Source organism: Cupressus sempervirens, chromosome 3 (genome assembly GCF_028749045.1).
Source record: "Cupressus sempervirens isolate cs-2001-9-10 chromosome 3, ASM2874904v1, whole genome shotgun sequence".
Taxonomy (NCBI): Eukaryota; Viridiplantae; Streptophyta; class Pinopsida; order Cupressales; family Cupressaceae; genus Cupressus; species Cupressus sempervirens.
Genome location: NC_143120.1, coordinates 801,543,898 through 801,561,834, shown reverse-complemented (window position 1 = coordinate 801,561,834; position 17,937 = coordinate 801,543,898). Strand labels below are relative to the sequence as shown.

Here is a 17,937-nt window from a genome sequence, read left to right as displayed (position 1 = left end):
CCACCTAAGATTTTCCTTCTCTAAAATGTGTTAGAATTGCTTTAGAATAACTAAGAGGGGGGTGAATCAGTTATTCAAGGTCCAAATGTCCTATTCAAACTTTTCACTAAGTGTAGTGAACCCATTCAACCATTCATTCATCCAAGCTTTAACTTATCTAATCAGCATGTTATTGTAAATCAACATGCAAGCATAACACATAAGAAATCAACGCGACACGGTGATTTACGTGAAAACCTAATTTGGGAAAAACCACTAGTAACATGCTACTCAATTCTCACTCTTCTGAAGTGATGCCCTGTGAAAGGTCTGCCCTGTTAAAGGCTTACAACACACTGTTAAATGTGACCTTGTTAGAGGACTTAACCACCCTATTAGAAGTGGGCCTAGTTAGAGGACTTTAGAACATTCACTAGGAATGCCACCCTGTTAAAGGATTTACAAATGGCTGTTAGGCCAACCTAAGTCCATAAGATTTTCAAATCTAATACAATTGCTAGAGAGTATTAGAAAATCTTGACCTAACTACAACATACAACTTATCTTGTAGATCTCAGATCACTTCTCAGCTCATACCCTTGCCTGGCCTTCAATCTCTGCAACTCTTGACAGCCTGCCCTTATTTCAAGCTTTGTCTCCTTGAGTCTCCACACTCAATGTACCAGTGCAATCATCTATTCATGACCACTCATAGAAGTAGAGACTCTGTGCTCTTCCTTCTCCTGGATGTCTCCTCCTTGACACCCTTCTAACTACTTCGCAGATTTGGCTCCTCAGCAACAACAATATCAATCGCTCTCTGCTTCTTGGTCTATGACTTCTTACATAGAAGTCTTGGAGTACCTTTTCCCGCTCGATTCTTCAATTCTTTTTATTTCAATTCACATGGATTAGGTAGGATTCATTGCATCTAACCCATATTCTATTTCCTCTAAAAACTTCTTGAATAATCCTTTAGAATTTGTCCAAAAACGGTTTACATAGGATTCTATGCCACCAACTCATCATCCTTATCTTCCAACTCATTCACAAAATTCAATGTAACCACTATGTCGGATTAGACTTGGCGAATCTTTGTCATTTGACATAATACAACAGCTCGGCACTATTGAGATATTGGTGCTCGGCACATACTGTATTACTCGGCATCAACTGTGTTTTTCCTGATGCTCGGCACCTGATCTTCACTCGGCACATGAAGATCACTCGACACACACTAGAATTGTCTGTTACTCGGCTTCTACTGAAAATTTGCTCGGCTTCAACCTCTGTATCCTTGAGTATGTCATCAATACATTACTTACCCATTGTCTTAACTGATCCTTGCACTTCATTGCAACATCATAACTCAACCTTTCTCTTAGGTGCTCTTGTTACATCTTGTTGATCAAATCCTCTTCATCAATCAACTACGTGATAGTACTTGAATCTTATAAGCAAATATCATCCCTACAAATAGCAGGTTTGACATCAATGACAAAACAATGATTGAAAACATTCTTTTACAACAATCTCCCTCTTTGATCTTCAACAACAATGAGCTTTTCAATCAGATTTCCAACAAAATGTTGTGTCAAGCCATGCAGCAGTTTTATTTTCTAATAACTTACCCACAATATCAAATCTAGCATAGAAAAGTCATTATTTTTCCCTCGCAATATACTGAATTGAAGTCCACGAGCAGAATTTGGCTAGAAAAAACAATCAGAATGGACTTACAAGTACAAAAATGCTTTGTAAATTAGCATCAGCTCTGGCTTATCAACACCATAAAACAAATTTTAACTAGAAGCTGAAGATTGGGTTTGCAATGTCTGTTTGAGCATGTAAATGATAAAAATAACATATTCAGCACAACATAACAATTAATTATTGATAAATTAAAAATTTTAACTTCATTGATGTTGCTAGGAAATTGCTTATGGCAGGCAGATTATAGATACCAAGTTGAGATATTACAATTCACAATTTTCAAATCGTTCAAAGATATTCACACAAACATAATCCCTTTGAAGTTAATGAATATTCAACCCTAGATCAGATGTTTACTAAAATTTAATGATGCAGTTTTACACCACCTCTTAAATGGCTCTTGAGCTTGGACAGCTAGAATCTAGACAAATGTACAAAATGTTGATTTTTAATCTGTTGTGAGTAATAACTATGAAATTCAAACCTGTTAAACTGATCACCAATCAACAATATAACAATGCATAACATGAAGAAAGTCAACACCATGAACAAAAGGATTTTTGTTCTCGAGTAAAACCCTATTAAGGGAAAAAACCTGGTGGGGATGATACCCACTAGATCATGTACTAATATATAAATATCCCTATTAAAGGATCTGACGCTATTAGGAATCTATACAATGCATTTAGTACATCTGTCCTTGTTAAAGGACAAGTTTCTACTGAAGGACTGAACCCTTGTTAAAAGGTTCACAACCCTATTAAGAGTTGATGACAACAAAAGGCTCACTATCTGATAGAGTAAAGGTTGAAACCACCTTTGTTGAACTGACTGAATGACAATTCAATTTCCCTTGCAGTTTCTTTGAAGTCCACTAGGAACAATAATAGATTCCACTCAATACCTCTTTAGAAAGTGTCTGACAATCCTTCAGCTCTGCTCTGATATCCAAGCATCAAGGCTTGCACATATATCAATAATTACAATACATAAGATACACCCTAAGATCCATAATCAACACTCGCCACATTAATTAGCACACTACACCATCCTGTCAGCCACCTGAAAGATATTCCACACACCACACACTAGCAATCAGACCAGCATGAATCAAATGACCAACAAATCCGAAGATACGCACACAACCAAATCTTCTATAAGTCTCTAAGCTCGCAAACCTTAAGTCCAGCTTGCAATCATGTTATACCAAAAATACTGCAACTGCCTCTGGCATAATTCCCTATGACTGGCCTGCAACCAGTCTTCACCAAATCAACTATAACTCACTCAAATCAACACATAAGGTACTGCAACTGTAGACATAAGGTCTACACTCACCCTGCAACACAAATCCATGCTTGCATACTCAGGACTGTTGTACATTGTCTGTACTACACTGATCCATAGCCTGCAACATACAAAATCTGAGTTTGGCTTGCAACTACAAAACATTAGTTGACATCAACAACAAAACCTTTGATCATAATCACCAACAATCTCCCATAATACATTAATATGGGTTGTTGGCCTTGCATTAATTAAATGAAAAGGTTTAATTATTTTAAGTTGCAACTTACTGCGTCAATTGCTTTGTTGTTTTTCTACTCCCTTCTCTTACGGCCGCAGGTACATTGCAAATGCCAATTTGTGTGTACTTTTTTTGAAAGAGCAAACACATTAAATTTGTTCATTCAATGCTATTTTCTTACAAGTGTTCATGTGTACCTTTCAATAGAAGTTTAAAGAAAACCAATCACGTAGACTCCATGGCCATGATATCCCATGTTACACTGCAAATTTAAGCTAAAAGGTAAAGAGTTTTTGTTAGCACACTCACAGGATTGCACTTTGCCCCTTGCTACCATTGCATAATTAAACATTATGGAATGTGTACAACACCTAATTCCAAGCATTTTCCCACTTGTTGTATACATTACATTCGGGGTGACAACTAACCTCAAACGTAAATAAGGAAACAATCACTATAACCACATACACCATCCAAGAATCAAAAGTGATCTATGTGCTACATCAAGGTATATGTAACAAGAAACGAAGTGGTCATCTCAAACATGAACACACTCATCCTCCATCATGCCATTGCACAAAGATAAGAAGCCATCCAAAGAGAAGACACACAATCTAACACAATGAAGCATAAATCCTACCTCACCTAATATCCAACACAAACTCTCAATCCAATGGTATCAATATGCAACAATAGGTATCAAGATATACTATCCATAGTTGAACTATCACCTATACCGAGTGTGCATATCCAATTATCCATACCTCATAGGTATACAAAACATAGTAAACCCATGTCATCAACATATACAACCCATAATATAAATCCCAACAGCCATATATGCCATCAAGGAATCAAAGTGGTCCATGATACTTGAAAAAGAAACGAAGTGACCATCTCAAACATAAATGCTCTCATCCTTCATCATGCCAATGCACAATGACAAGAATCCATCCAAGTAAGTCACACTATCTGTCACAATGAATCATAAATCCTACCTCAATCGATCTCCAACAGTAACACTTAGTCCAAAGTTATCAATATGCAGCAATAATTGTCAAGATACACTGTCCAAGGTTGAAATGGCATCCACAACAAGTGCTAACACATTCAACTATCCATACCTCATATGTATATAAGACATAGTAAACTCATGCCATCAATATATATATATATATATATATACAATCCATCAGCCACAATCACAAGCTCCATGTGCAAACATATCAAAGAATAAGATACACATCAAGGAACTCCAATTCATTGGTAATGCAAATCTAAAAACGATTAATCCATATCATGTCTACTTATAGCATCACGTAGAAGGTGTAAACAACGTGATGTGGCATGAAGGAACATCCACAATGATATTGAAAACATGTAAACCAATAATCTATGAGCGCAATTCTTACTACAAGTCTCCATAGCTCTCCCAAGTTCTCCCCACACAACAAAGGAAAGAGCTAAAGGAACCTACATGACATTGCCCAAAAACATAAGTGACAACACATGACCACAAACCAATAACCACCATAACTCCAACCAAACCCCAATACCACTGTCATGTGAAACCGAACATACAAGAAGATAAACAAGACAAAAGAAAGAATCTACCAATCGTAGACCTATAAAATGGCCCATCTAAACCTCTAAACGCAAATTGCATCCCACTCATTTAATCACCAAGATCAAACACGCAATATGTGTCATGTAACAAAGATGGATAGAAGCCTCTCATACTAAGAAGATCAAACTCAAATCAACCATTCCCAAATCAGGGAAAAAAAAAAGCAATCGTTCCCAAATTAGGACATCATAATATCAGCTCATATATGCAAGGAGATAACCATATTATCCATCCCTCAAATAAATCCCCCACAAATAAACCATTTATCCATACCTCAAGATCCATTCCAATGAACGATAAACATAAACATAATGCACCTAAAAGGAACAATGGATAATACTTCTCAAGTAGTCAACTGTTGAGTTGACCATGAGTGGGGAAAGAGAATGCTCGACCAAGATATCCAAGTCATTATGACTCATCCAAGAACAATGTAATATCCTCCCCTGATTTGAACTTTGACTTGTAGAAATTTAACTTAAGGAATATTGTCAAACACTTTGTATGCAAACTCATAAAGCTGATTTCCTCGATAAATTGCTTTCCAATGAGTAGATTTACGAACAACTATGAAGTGACATTAAAATGCATAATACACATCATAACATTTTCACAAACACTTGGCACACATTCAACAGTATATGAAAAATCTGGAAACTCTTTCAATCCGCTGATAAAAGGGTGATTTTTAAATGTAGATGTGCACTTACAGCTGCCTTAAAGGCTGCAACAACTATTCAGACTTGTATTCAACAATTATTATGCAAAGTATCAAAATTTGACAGAAGAAACCTGGAATTAGTTGCCGTAGTATTTTGCAGATGTAGTCGGCAGCCCTCCAAACTTCTAATCAGCCGGAAAAACAAGTAAACTTGATACCAACACTGTTCACGCCGTACTGTAGCAAAATACTGTTCATGCCGACTGTAGCAAAATACTGTTCATGCAGCACTATAGCAATAACTAACTTCAGATCTACACCTCAAACCCTTGTAAATTTCTTTATGTGAACGCCCCAAATGAAACCCAGTGTGTTTCCTGAAGTGAAAACACCCTTGATCCTCCTGACTGTGTCTTCCAACAGCGAAGAGAATGCTAGCAAAGAGGGATTCCGTCCTCCAAGCCCGATAATCAGATATCCAGCAACATAACATTAATCTTCATCCAAGCATACCCAAAACAAAAAACTCTTCCATTTCTTTTATAGTGTTCTCACAAGAGCTCAATCCTTCGTTTTCTCAATGTGGGATAAAACATAACTCCCTTTATGTACCTTATGTCTCCAATGTGTTATAAAAATAAAGGGAACTAATTTAATTTAAATATTTCCCACAAACTATAGTCTATGCATTAATAAAGTTAAATATTTAAATTTAACTTTATAAAATGGCTTTATCAATGCATAACAAATCTTATCAATGATAAATAAGTCTTCCTGTCGATTTTGAACAATTACCATCGACATACCACTGTGACTGAATGTCCGGCCATGTCGAAGATGACTTACTATAAATAGTAAGTATGCCCAAAGTTGCCTCAGAACCCCTCAGAAAGACCTGCAACTAAAACTGTCTAGGCCAAATGGCCTCTAAGCCCCTTTAATGTCCTAGTTAGCCTACGGGACTGTGGGGAAATAGGCTAACGACAACATCATGCTATGAATGCTAGAAAGGGGACATTACAAACAATCTCCTCATAAGTCCATATTAAACTCATGCCCAACCAACAACATGACCTCGGACTTCTTGTTGAAACCACCATCTCAACATGTTTCTAAACAGAAGACAGCTCCAACCCTTGCCTATGTCTCCATGCACCAATGAGCACATATAGCTGATCAGTCTGTACCAAACTCTGCATGCAACACAGTATTATCATAAAGCTATCAAGCAAATGATCAAGTACTCAATAGAAGGGAACCAAACAAGACCAATCTTCCCAAACAAGACCAATCCAATAGTCCAATAGCTCAATCAAGAACAAAAACATGATGTCATGATCTATCTCTTCCTAAAAGTTTACATGCTCCAATGAACATATCAAATACTAGTCTCATGCCAAAATTGTAATCCATAATCAACAGTACATCATGACATAATACAAACCATCTTGTTGTAACAAATTAACATGTCAAGGGACAACGCATATACAACACCTCAACCAAAGACATCATGAGTCCTCTATGGCTCCAAGAGGTCAACATCTCCAATCTCACGAAAATAACCACTTGAAAATGTCAAATACGCTTATACAACAATGGGATCTAAGAGCTCCTCCAAACATCTATAATACTAAAGAAGATCATCCACCATCAAATGGTGAATCCACACAACTACCCACAACTCCCACTAAAGTGTGATACCAAGTAACACATCATATCCAATAACCATCTCCTAAATGAAAATCTAGGTCTACACACACACAACTAAAATGTCAATGACATCAAGTGAAACCAAATCTCCAAGCCAAGAAGATACAGCCACCAACAAGCCATCAAAAATGCATACAACACTGTCAAAAGTATCTACTAGACCATGTAACCAAGCTACCATGATAAAGTATAAATCAGCATGCTACACGTCCCATAACTAAGTATCCAAGTATTCTAAATAGCATCCATCCTTTCATCTCAAAGCAAAGATATCAATGGCACAAATGACCACAAACAAGGCCAACCAACAAAGTCTACATCAACACTTAATCAAACCTAAGGGATTTTCAAGTCATCTCAATGCAATCAAATCAGTACCGTACACACACAACTACATAGCTCATAGATACAAATGCTAAAACAAGCAAACTCTTCGTGACACTAATAACATGCAAAATGAGATATCAAAGAGAATAATCCTGTAGACCACATCTCTCAAGCACCCAATCAACCTCTAATCCAATTTGCCAAACATGTCCACATTCAAGTACCATAGTTCCGGAACCAATCAAGCATCTAGCAAATAAGAAACAACTTCCTAGCATCAAACCAAATCACCACCTAACCACCGCAAACCTAATTATGTCGTGCCAAAGCATAAGTGCACTTGCATTGTCAACACCAATGTTCTACATACACTCAACTATCACCCACACAAGATTCAAGTCTCAAACCATGTCCAATCATGTCCTTGAAAACAACCTTTACACCTATCACCACCAAAGTCTAACTCTGAAAAACACCTGTAAACCTATGCCAAGAAGTACCAAATATGAAAATTAGTTGGACGATCATGAATAACTCAGAAAACACATTCCCTCAAGGTTTCGCCTATTGACTTGTATTGATGCTCACATAATCATGCCTCAAACCTTAGGACCTACAAGTGTTCAAACAAGTACACAATTATATATGCCCATCAGACTAGAAAAACAAGACCAGTGTGTAGTACACTAAACATGCTCTCCAATGCCTATTCAAAATTTTAAAAATGTTTTTATTAGCAATGTTATGCTCACAATTGTGAAACATAGATTTTGGCTGGCAGACACAAAAAACCAGTCTAAGTAACAAAATCAGTGGAACCAAACCTGTACTACTAAAGATTTCTCAAAAATCTATCCAACAAATATGAGTTGAAAAACAAACAATGTGGGGCAAAAGTCACACCCCCTAAAACAAAATAGCTTCATTGGGCAATAGGAGGGAGGTTCAGGTGTCATAAAGTTGTCAAGGATGTTATACAATTGGCTATACAACTTATGTCATGTTGAGATTAGTGTTGGTGTTGGCAGGGTCGAGCAACCACAATTTGGAAAAAATTAATAAACAACATGAATTTTTTTAATATTTTAATTTAGGCCAACATGGTTTTTTTGATACAATGGTTTGACTTTGAACTTCTTGTTGATCAGAGGTCCAAACACTATTAATGTTTTAATTTGGGAAGGTGTGGTTTCTTTTCTATGGAGTGGTTTACCTTTTTTATTGGTTAGGGGTCCAAACAATCACCAACAATCAACCTCCACAAGTTACAATACTGCCAACTAGGCATACCACAAGATACACCCCTACAAAACTTGCCACAAAGTACACAAGTGTCATGTGTTGAATTAACGGAACTAGTGGCTTAACCATAGTTACACCACCTTGGGGGGCGGGGGGACAAGGGAACAAGGGACAAGTTTCCAGGACAGGGGACAAAGGGGCCTTAATTTGGGGACGGCAGGGGGACGGCGAGGGGAGGGCGGCAGGGGGGGCGAGGGGGTTGTATATATTATACATATGGTACTTAACATGCTAGTTATGAAAAGATGTATTGCAATATAAGATCTAAAGATGTAAAAGAGTAAATACTTGAACATCAAACATTGAACATAAATAGTCAAATCAGAAAATAGTTAACACTAGGACATCCCCCCCATCCTCGTCAAAGGTGGTAAAATCTGGTGGCACCGTTGGGGATGGAGGAACGGAGTCCCCAAGTCCCCGATGCATGGGGCAAAAGGGGTTGTGGGGGGGGGAACACGTTCCCGTGTTACTATGGGCTTAACCCTTCTTTGCTTCTATACTTTCATTAGGTGTACAATTAAATGCACTTCCAATTTCTTCAACCTCTTAAGTCTCGGCCTCATCTTCACTAATACTATGAGAGCTCATACTCATAGTGACATCGTAACAAACAATAATAAAAAAATCAAAGTTTAGAATCTTAAAATTAAATTCTTACAATGCCTAATGCAAGAGATCAAGACAAAAGGATTTTTTTTTCTTACTTCAAATTGCACAAAGTGCAAAAGTCTTTTTATTTTTCTTATTGCCCAGCTAAGAACCAATTCTCAACAACTACAATGTGAGACGGGTGCTGGAAGAGGCCAAAAAAGGCTTGGGAGGAGATAGTTTGCACGTTTTGCAATTCTGGAATTGCGGAAACTGAATAGAACTTTATTTTAGAATGTGATGCATCTAAGGACATTGTTAATGTCAGTTTTGTACCACTAAATAACATATAGCAAGTGAACACTTGATATGGGATATCAAATACTCAATTCCTCTCTTGAAAAGTTAATACTCATGAAGACATGAGAAAAAACTCCAATGTTCCTCACACCTATGGATTCTAATTCAGTTATATCAATGTGATTTGTTGGTAATCACGTAGGTGGCCTTACGTTGCTCATTCAAGGATGGCTTGGACTTGTGGTATGATGGTGAAGATGATTTTGTATGAATGCTAGATGATGTTCATGGTGGTGATGATGGAGGCAATAATGCTCTAATGACTTTTACCTTCCTAACTTCATTAGAATGAAATCCAACTACTCAACTACTTGCTATTTTACTCCTACTCCTATGAATGGAAAGATTAGCAAATGGACGGGGATCGAATCTGATGAAAGCTAACCAGCAGCTCTACCTCCATATATGCAATGATTCAAGGGAAAAGACTAATTTACCACGCAAGGCTTCCCAACAAACCGCTAGGATGCTAGTGGCTTAGTTATAAATCCCTATCAAACATCCACTAATATCACTATGCAACTATCCATCTACTCTTACTCTTCTTAACAACCTTCTTGAAATAAAACCTACTTTAACAGCTTCAAAGGAAATCTAATTCTAACTATTAGAAGTAGAAACCATGCAATAACACCAAATGTTCTTGATCACCATGCAAGTCACAACAATGATAAAGAGAAGCGATTTTGGTATTATCTTAGCAACAATTTTCTCCAACACTTTACAAATGAGAGCAAATGGCCTTATATAGAGGCCAAAAATTATGAGTGGCCAAGATTAAGAGGCAAAATCAAGGACCAAGATTAAACCTTACAAACCCTAATTAGGGTTACCATCATTCAACCAATTACATAATGGCACCAACTTTGTGGGCCAATGAGAACATTAAAATAATTTGTCAACCAATGAGATCATAGGACACTTGTCATGATTTGATTGCATGCACAAGAAATTGCCACCTCATCAACCTTATAAATTTATTTAAACTTTGAGATGAGGTGAAGCCTTGGATGCTTGAGCTTGTCCTTAGAAACTTTCTCATCACCACTTGAACTTGCTTGTGCCTGATGTCCTGACCTTGAAAGGGTGAAGTCTCCATGCACTTGGGGTAATCTTGCCTTGGCCTCGGTGGTTTGCCCAGACGTGACCTCCTTGCAATTTGAGTCTTGCTCTTGGCCATCACCCTGAAATCAAACTTGACCTTTCTCAACCTTTCGTCTCACTTTCCTCCTTCATTATCTTTGCCTTCCTTAACCTTCTTGGTCTTTTCTAACCTTCGTATTTGAATTTGGTTTGCATGAATAGCCAAGCCTTGCCTAGCCTCAACTATTTTCAAACCACTTCCTCCAAATTTGCTCTTCTTTGAAATTCACTCTTCCTTGAGACTCACTTTTCAATTTTCACTGCCTCTAAATCAAATAAAAGAGGTAGGACCCCATATAGAATTGCTTTTGAATTTGTATTGTCCTTAGTTGCAACTCTAAATTTTCGCTTATAATCCTATCCCCATCAAATCTTCTTTTACCATTTTCATTTCCATCAATAAAATAATACATCCAATTCTCAAATTGCATACCTTGAGCTAGGCCCATGATCTGGCTGAGAAGCACAATGAGATCGCCATACTCTGATTTGAAATCTGACATGGTGAGCCTTGATGCTCTGGTAACTCGCTTCTTGCCTTCGTGTAACCAATTCTACTTTAGGTGAATGAAGAAAGTCTCTTGTTTATCTTGAAAGAACTTAGCCGCCTAATCCATCATTACCACTGTCATGCCTTTGTACTGGGGGATATTATATGCTTCTTCGACCACTTGTATGCCAATGTTGGCTAACACTCTCTTCCCTTCATCAAAAATGATGGACTTGGTAACAATATCAAATCGGGATGCACACTCCATTACCAATTCTAGCCAAGGCAAGGTAGAAGGGAAGGCCGCCGCATGTACAATTCCGCTCTTGTAGATCTTCTTTGCCATGGGGGATTGTCCTTCCTTCAATTTGTCCTTTAACTGCATCATGTTCACTATACCGATATTGGTATCACTTATTCGCCTCACTTTCGAGAAGAAGGTGGTCTTAGGCATCATGTCTTGTTTGTCCTTTTTGGTATTCGTTTCCTTTGGGTTCTTGCTTGCACTAACATCTACCATCCTAAACACTTATTTTTGCCCCTTCGTTCTAAATGACACTCATCAATCTCCAACCTTCTTTCTATTGATGGAATCTAGCTTATTTTTGCCTCGCCAAGTGTCCTATCATGGAATCTACACTTATCTCTCCAAACTTCAACCTATCAATGGAATGATGAAGTGGTGGATGATGAATGCAAGAAGAATATAAGGGAAACGAAACCCAGCAAGAACAATAAGTGGAATCCGCCTTTAAACCAATCTTCACCTCTAAAATGAATAGAATTTTACCTTAATTTTGTCTTTACCAATAACCTGGCCCTCTTCAAGTTCAGATCAGATCTCGGAAATATCAAGCCTTCTTGCAAATAATGATGCCCTAGCAAAATCAGAATTTTGATCCCCTTGAAATTGCCCTCATTTGTCAAAATATCAAACCTTGGATCTTGTATCTCCTTTACCAAATAAAATCACCCAAATCTAGGGCAGAAATTTGCAGCCTTTGGCAAGAAAATTAGACTTCAAGAAATCGCCCAACCAAGAGAAAAATTTCAAATCTGCTCTAAAAATTGCCTAGGGCAAAAGTTCACCCAGGATGGAAGAAGAGAAAAAATGCCGCCAAGAAGGCGAAATCTGCTTCAAGAAGAAAATCGCCTAAGCTGGAAATTGCCTCTTCAAAAAAAATCGCCCAAGACATGAGGAGGAAGGTGGAATGAGGGAATGAGAGAGGGGGGAGCCCCTCTTATAGCAAATTTTCCTATCTCTCCAAGCTGGCTGACTTGCCCTAGAAGGAAGCAAAATTAAATCAGCATCTTTATTAATGGCCCAAATTTAAATGCCATGCTAAAATTACTTAGCTCAAAGTGAAATTAACCCATTTAATTGCCGGTTGTTATCAAAAATTGCAAAATAAAATGAGGAAAGCCTTGGAGATGTTAAAATTTTCATTTAATAACGTTTTGATAATTATAATATCATTAAAATCAACTCTAGCAAGCCAAAATCGATTTTCAATTCCAATTTACCAACTTTTTTCTACATTTAAAAATCTTCTAGGCAATATTTCGACCAATTTAATGAGATTTTTTCAATTTAATCCACTTTCAATATTGCACGCAATTTTAATTTTTTAACCAAAATAAATCATTTTTCTAGCATTCAAAATCAATTTTCCAATTTTAATTTCACTATCAAAAAATTTCTCTTCACCAAAAAAAAAATTCAAGATTTTCCAAAACAATTAAATCTAAAAAATTTCATTTTGAAAACGCGCTCAAGCTTATACAATTATATCAAATTTTCAAAATCCATCTAAGTCCAAATTTTGCCATTTTATCCTGCCGAATATTGTTCTAACCATCAAAAAAGTTGTCTTTGAAATTTGTTTGGCCTAAGGATAAAACTACATGCTTCGGAAAATCAAGTTAAGACCGGGTGAAAAAAAGAAATCCAACCACATCCCTCTTCGCCTGAAGGCATCCAAAGTGTAAAATTTTCAAATTGAAAACTTTTGGACAACTCCAAAAAATTCGCTAAGGCGATCCAAAAAAAGGGGCTCCCCAAAATTTTGGGGCGATGATGTGAAAACCTCACAACAGACATCAAGGACAAATTTACAGGTATTTTATCTGCTTACTCTTGGCATAATTTATTCAACAAGGAGTGCATTGAGAAGCCAGGAGTGCTCGGTGTTATTTTGCACAAGAAAAGAACCAAATTGCTGAAGTTGACTATATTTGTCGGGCTTTCACATAGGCTATGTTTAGCCTCGTGGGTATTAAAAATATCTATCTATCTATGTACATTAAAATAATTCTAATTGGACAAAATGATAATTTTTAACATCTAAAAATTATAAAATAAGATATTGCAACTTGTAAACATAAAAATAAAAAATTTGATCACTATTCATTGGCATAACTAAAATAATAAATTTTAAATTACAAATTGAAATTTGCAACAATGCAAATTGTCAATAAAGTTTAAAAAGTCGTGAAGGAAGCCCACTTGAGGTTTGAATGGCATTTTAATTCCTTTGATTCAATGGTGGATTCGCATTACACTTCATCTAGCCCTTTCTCTTGCTCTTCCTCAATCCTAATTTCTTCACTCTCACTGTTACAATTTGTTGTCACTTTCAATTTTGTTATTGAAAGTTTAGAGTTGGGGCTTAGGGCATGCACAAAAGAACTTTTCATTTTATTTTTTAGATGACTTTTCCATGTTATATGCCATGAAGGCCACCTAGGTGCCTCAAGTATGTTCTAAGGACTTTCTGGAATCCCCTAGAAATCTCAATGATGTCTTGACATTTCCTAGAGAATTTCAAATAATGGAGGCATCCTAGAAACATCCTTGAAAGCTTCATGGTGATAATGGGATGAAAAGGGTACATCCTCTCCAAGTTTCACATCCCAAAAACATGAGAAATTTTAGGGGTGGCTGTGTCCCTCAAAACACTCTATATATGTGTTTGTGTAAACATACACACACATGTGAAGTGTTTACATATGATATGTGTGTATACAAATGCACATATAATATGTGTGTATACAAATGCACATATAATATGTGTGTATACATAAACACATATTCATCCTCGAAATGGTTCCCTACATACCCTGATACCATCATCTCAAAACTAGAAGAAACATTATATATTGAAGAATAGAAGTGCAGTATTGTCCACAAAATTGGCAATGCAAGTAAAGTCCTTAAAAGCCTAGAGCTTGTCTTTTTCTTAAAGTATGTCTTCAAATGGAGACAAGATCCAAATTATAATAAGAAACATACACACAGTTTTTACCATCCCCAAAATCTATCCTTAAAACAGCTCCATACACCTGCTAATACCCTCATCTCAGAAACTTGGAGAAATGTTGTACATTGAAGAATGGTGGAGCAGTATCTGTTTGGCATGTCAGTACTTGGCAATTCAACTCAAGTCCTTAAAAAACAAAGCTGGTCTTATTCTTCAAGTAGGTGTTCAAAAGGTGACTTGATCCAGATTGTAACAAACAACAGCTCAGTGTTGCATTTAAGATTTTGGCAACAGAACTATTCACAACAAATATATTCAGGAAAAATCTTACAAATTTCATTCTGATATTTCACTGAAAACTTACTAGTACAAAAAATAGTATTGATATTGTTAAGTTAATAGTATCATTATCTGATTTTTAAATAGCATTGAACACATCTGCACAAGGACAGTTGATACTGAGTTGTCCAATTAGGGAGAAAAGTTGAGGTTGAATTGTGTAAGTATGGCAGTATGATTTTCAGGTTTAATAATTTTATAACTGTTTAAGGAGTTTCAGAACGTTTGTCAATCAATCTAAATTCTTGGACCCTTTCTATTACAAGCAATAACAACAGCCACAAGCTCAAACATGGACCAACTAGGGATAACCTGCATTTCTTACAGTAAAACATGTATGACTTTGATGTCTGATCCATGGATGACAACTCTGTGTTTTAAAAGACTTAACTGACTCGATATCTTCCCTCACAATAAGTATTACAGCTTGGAATAAAATTTCATAATTCAGCTTGGGACAAATTTCGTAATTTAGCTTGAAAAAAATTTCATAACTGAATGAAAAACACACTAGCAAGTTTATTGATAATATCAGAAGCTTGCAGTTTTGAGCTGAATATAAGTATACATAATTAGTTTTAACTTAACTTGTATAGAGGAAAGGTACAAAGTGGCATGAGTTCTTAACAAGGTATGCATGTAATTGAAGACAATAATCTATGATGATTTCAATAAAATTAACAATGATTAAAAAAAGCCAGAAGAAAAGAAAGAAGTGACCACACTACCTGATTTGTCTGCCCTGCAAAGGTTGTAAGTCTTGTGGCCTTGCAACAGCAACACCAGATGAACTTTGAGTAGCAAGAACCTCATTTGGCTCTGATGAAGAACCATGAGTACCACATACACTATTTACATCTTCATCTGTTAAAATCAACCCACTTGTCATACCTATTTGAATGGAGTCTGGTAAATACAGATTTGAGAAGGTAAAGAAAATGTGGAATACCAGGCTTTTGCTGCAATACCTGACATTACATTTGGATTGGTAAGGTCTAGTTGCTCTATTTCTTCAGGTGACATCGTCTGTTGATGTTCATCATGTATAGGCTCTTGTCTTCTCTGAACTCTCTCTTTCTCAGCTTGAATTTCTTCTTGTTGCATCCTTATTTTTGCCTCAATCACCTTCTGCTCTTCCTGAAGACAAAATCGTAAGAAAAACACATTTGGTTGTTACTCTAAAAAGGATTGCAAACAAAAATAGTTTCACATTCAGCTATTGCTCTACAAAGGATTGCAAACAAAAATGTGCTCAAGCAAGATTTGAAATCAAAGCATGCTCCTATGGTATCTTACAGCTTGTTCAATGCCTTTTTCTTCCTGTGTCTTACAACCTCGATACTCTACGGCATAGTTTGAAGTCTTGCAAAAGGGGCATCTTAAGAAGTTAAAAAAAACAGCACACATTTAAAGTTAAACTGCTCTGCAAGATGTTCATACATCCTAATATCTCTAGATCAGCAGATGAGAAATGAAATAGGTATATTTAAAATCTTCCATAAGGATACTGTGTAGGACGAGCAGAATGTGGTGATTTCATCTGCAAGAAACATTCTGCAACAAGGGTAAAAAAATCAGTGCATTGGTCCATTGTCATCATATGATAACTAATCACAGAATAAATTGTTGAAAGCATAAACTTCAAGTTCTGACAGACTCACCTGTACAAATTCCTTTCATACAGCATCTTGATCTGTTAAGGCTTGGATAGTACTGCATACAACATAAGAAAACACAAGACAGAATATCACTTTTACTGGATCAGAAATATTTCTGTGGAAAGAAATTGACTGTGCAAAACAAAACTGATCCATTATCTTATCAATCAATCGATAATTAACTAAAAATTGAAAATGCAAGCTGTATGTTCTGAAAAAATGAATTTGAGATTGATATCTGTAAACCCATGAAGTCCACAGCAAGAAAACAAAAAAGGTAGTCGCAAAATGAATGATGAAAAGCAATTAATCTTGTATAAATATAAAAACCATTTAGAATGAAATTCACTGGAGTACAATACTGAAATATAAAAATAAGCACCAGTTTAATTATTCAATGAATGTTCAAATAAATTCCTTTAAATAAGATACTGGAAAAGTGGGCATCAAACAAGAAAACAAAAGCAACAAAGAACATGAAGCAAATACATCGTTGTAATAAACTGGACAAGATACAGTAAATCATTGAGCCAATGGATCAGCTATCATATACAATAATATTTTACCACATCTCAAATGCTATTATCTATTGTTTTGCTTGTGCAAAACAATTTACACGGAAGCCTCAATCCTCATAAAATACACAATAAAACTGTGGAGTCTGAACCAGCCAATGCACAAAGGTCTTCAGATTCTCAAGGCAGAAAAAGGAAAAAGTGTGTGATTCCTCCTTTCATCATTTCATGACAGTATAAACAGGTTCCTTTCAAGATAATATAAGTGTGACATCCAATAATCAAATGAAGGCATTTTAAATAACAAAGCACAGTATGAAAATGTCAAAACAAAAACAAGTTCAATGCTCAAAATCCATATCCAAACAACTCTGCTTCTGCGGTTTGCACTGCTCTGTGCTTACTGTGTGAAGTAACACTACCCAACCCTAAGGAAAATGTCATAGCAGTTCCCTGAAATCACAAAACTTATGAACACAACTTGATGATTTTAAAGGATGTGATATTAGCTTGAATCTCCGGTTCTTTAGTACCAATCAAAAAGGAACCATCCAGTTCAATAGCATTCCCCTAGGATACCATTATTCCAAAATAAGCCAGAAACACCCAGATTGACTCGGGTACCTTGAACACAGAGGTGGAAATGTAGAATGGCATTCCTCCATCAACAATTGGCACATGTAAAATATCCAAAGCACAAAATTACGTGAAATACTAATACTTCTATGTATAGC

At 36.4% G+C, this 17,937-nt stretch overlaps 1 protein-coding gene and 1 long non-coding RNA gene across 2 annotated transcripts in view; both read right to left on the bottom strand.

Moving 5' to 3' along the window:
- Nucleotides 1-17,937, bottom strand: part of LOC149569224 (E3 ubiquitin-protein ligase DA2L-like) — a 33,446-nt gene that overhangs the window by 12,706 nt on the left and 2,803 nt on the right. Inside the window, exons 2-6 of the mRNA XM_089821974.1 lie at nt 16,692-16,743; nt 16,539-16,584; nt 16,327-16,408; nt 15,999-16,167; nt 15,759-15,894 (exon numbers count right to left, since the gene is read on the bottom strand). Of these exons, the coding sequence (XP_089678100.1) occupies nt 15,759-15,894; nt 15,999-16,167; nt 16,327-16,408; nt 16,539-16,584; nt 16,692-16,743 (485 nt within the window). The remainder of the gene's footprint in view (nt 1-15,758; nt 15,895-15,998; nt 16,168-16,326; nt 16,409-16,538; nt 16,585-16,691; nt 16,744-17,937) is intronic.
- On the bottom strand, nt 2,620-3,103 carry LOC149569225 (uncharacterized). Its single transcript, XR_016362731.1, has 3 exons — nt 3,031-3,103; nt 2,871-2,943; nt 2,620-2,754 (listed from the first exon to the last, which is right to left on the bottom strand). It is a non-coding gene; the product is annotated as an uncharacterized LOC149569225 (long non-coding RNA).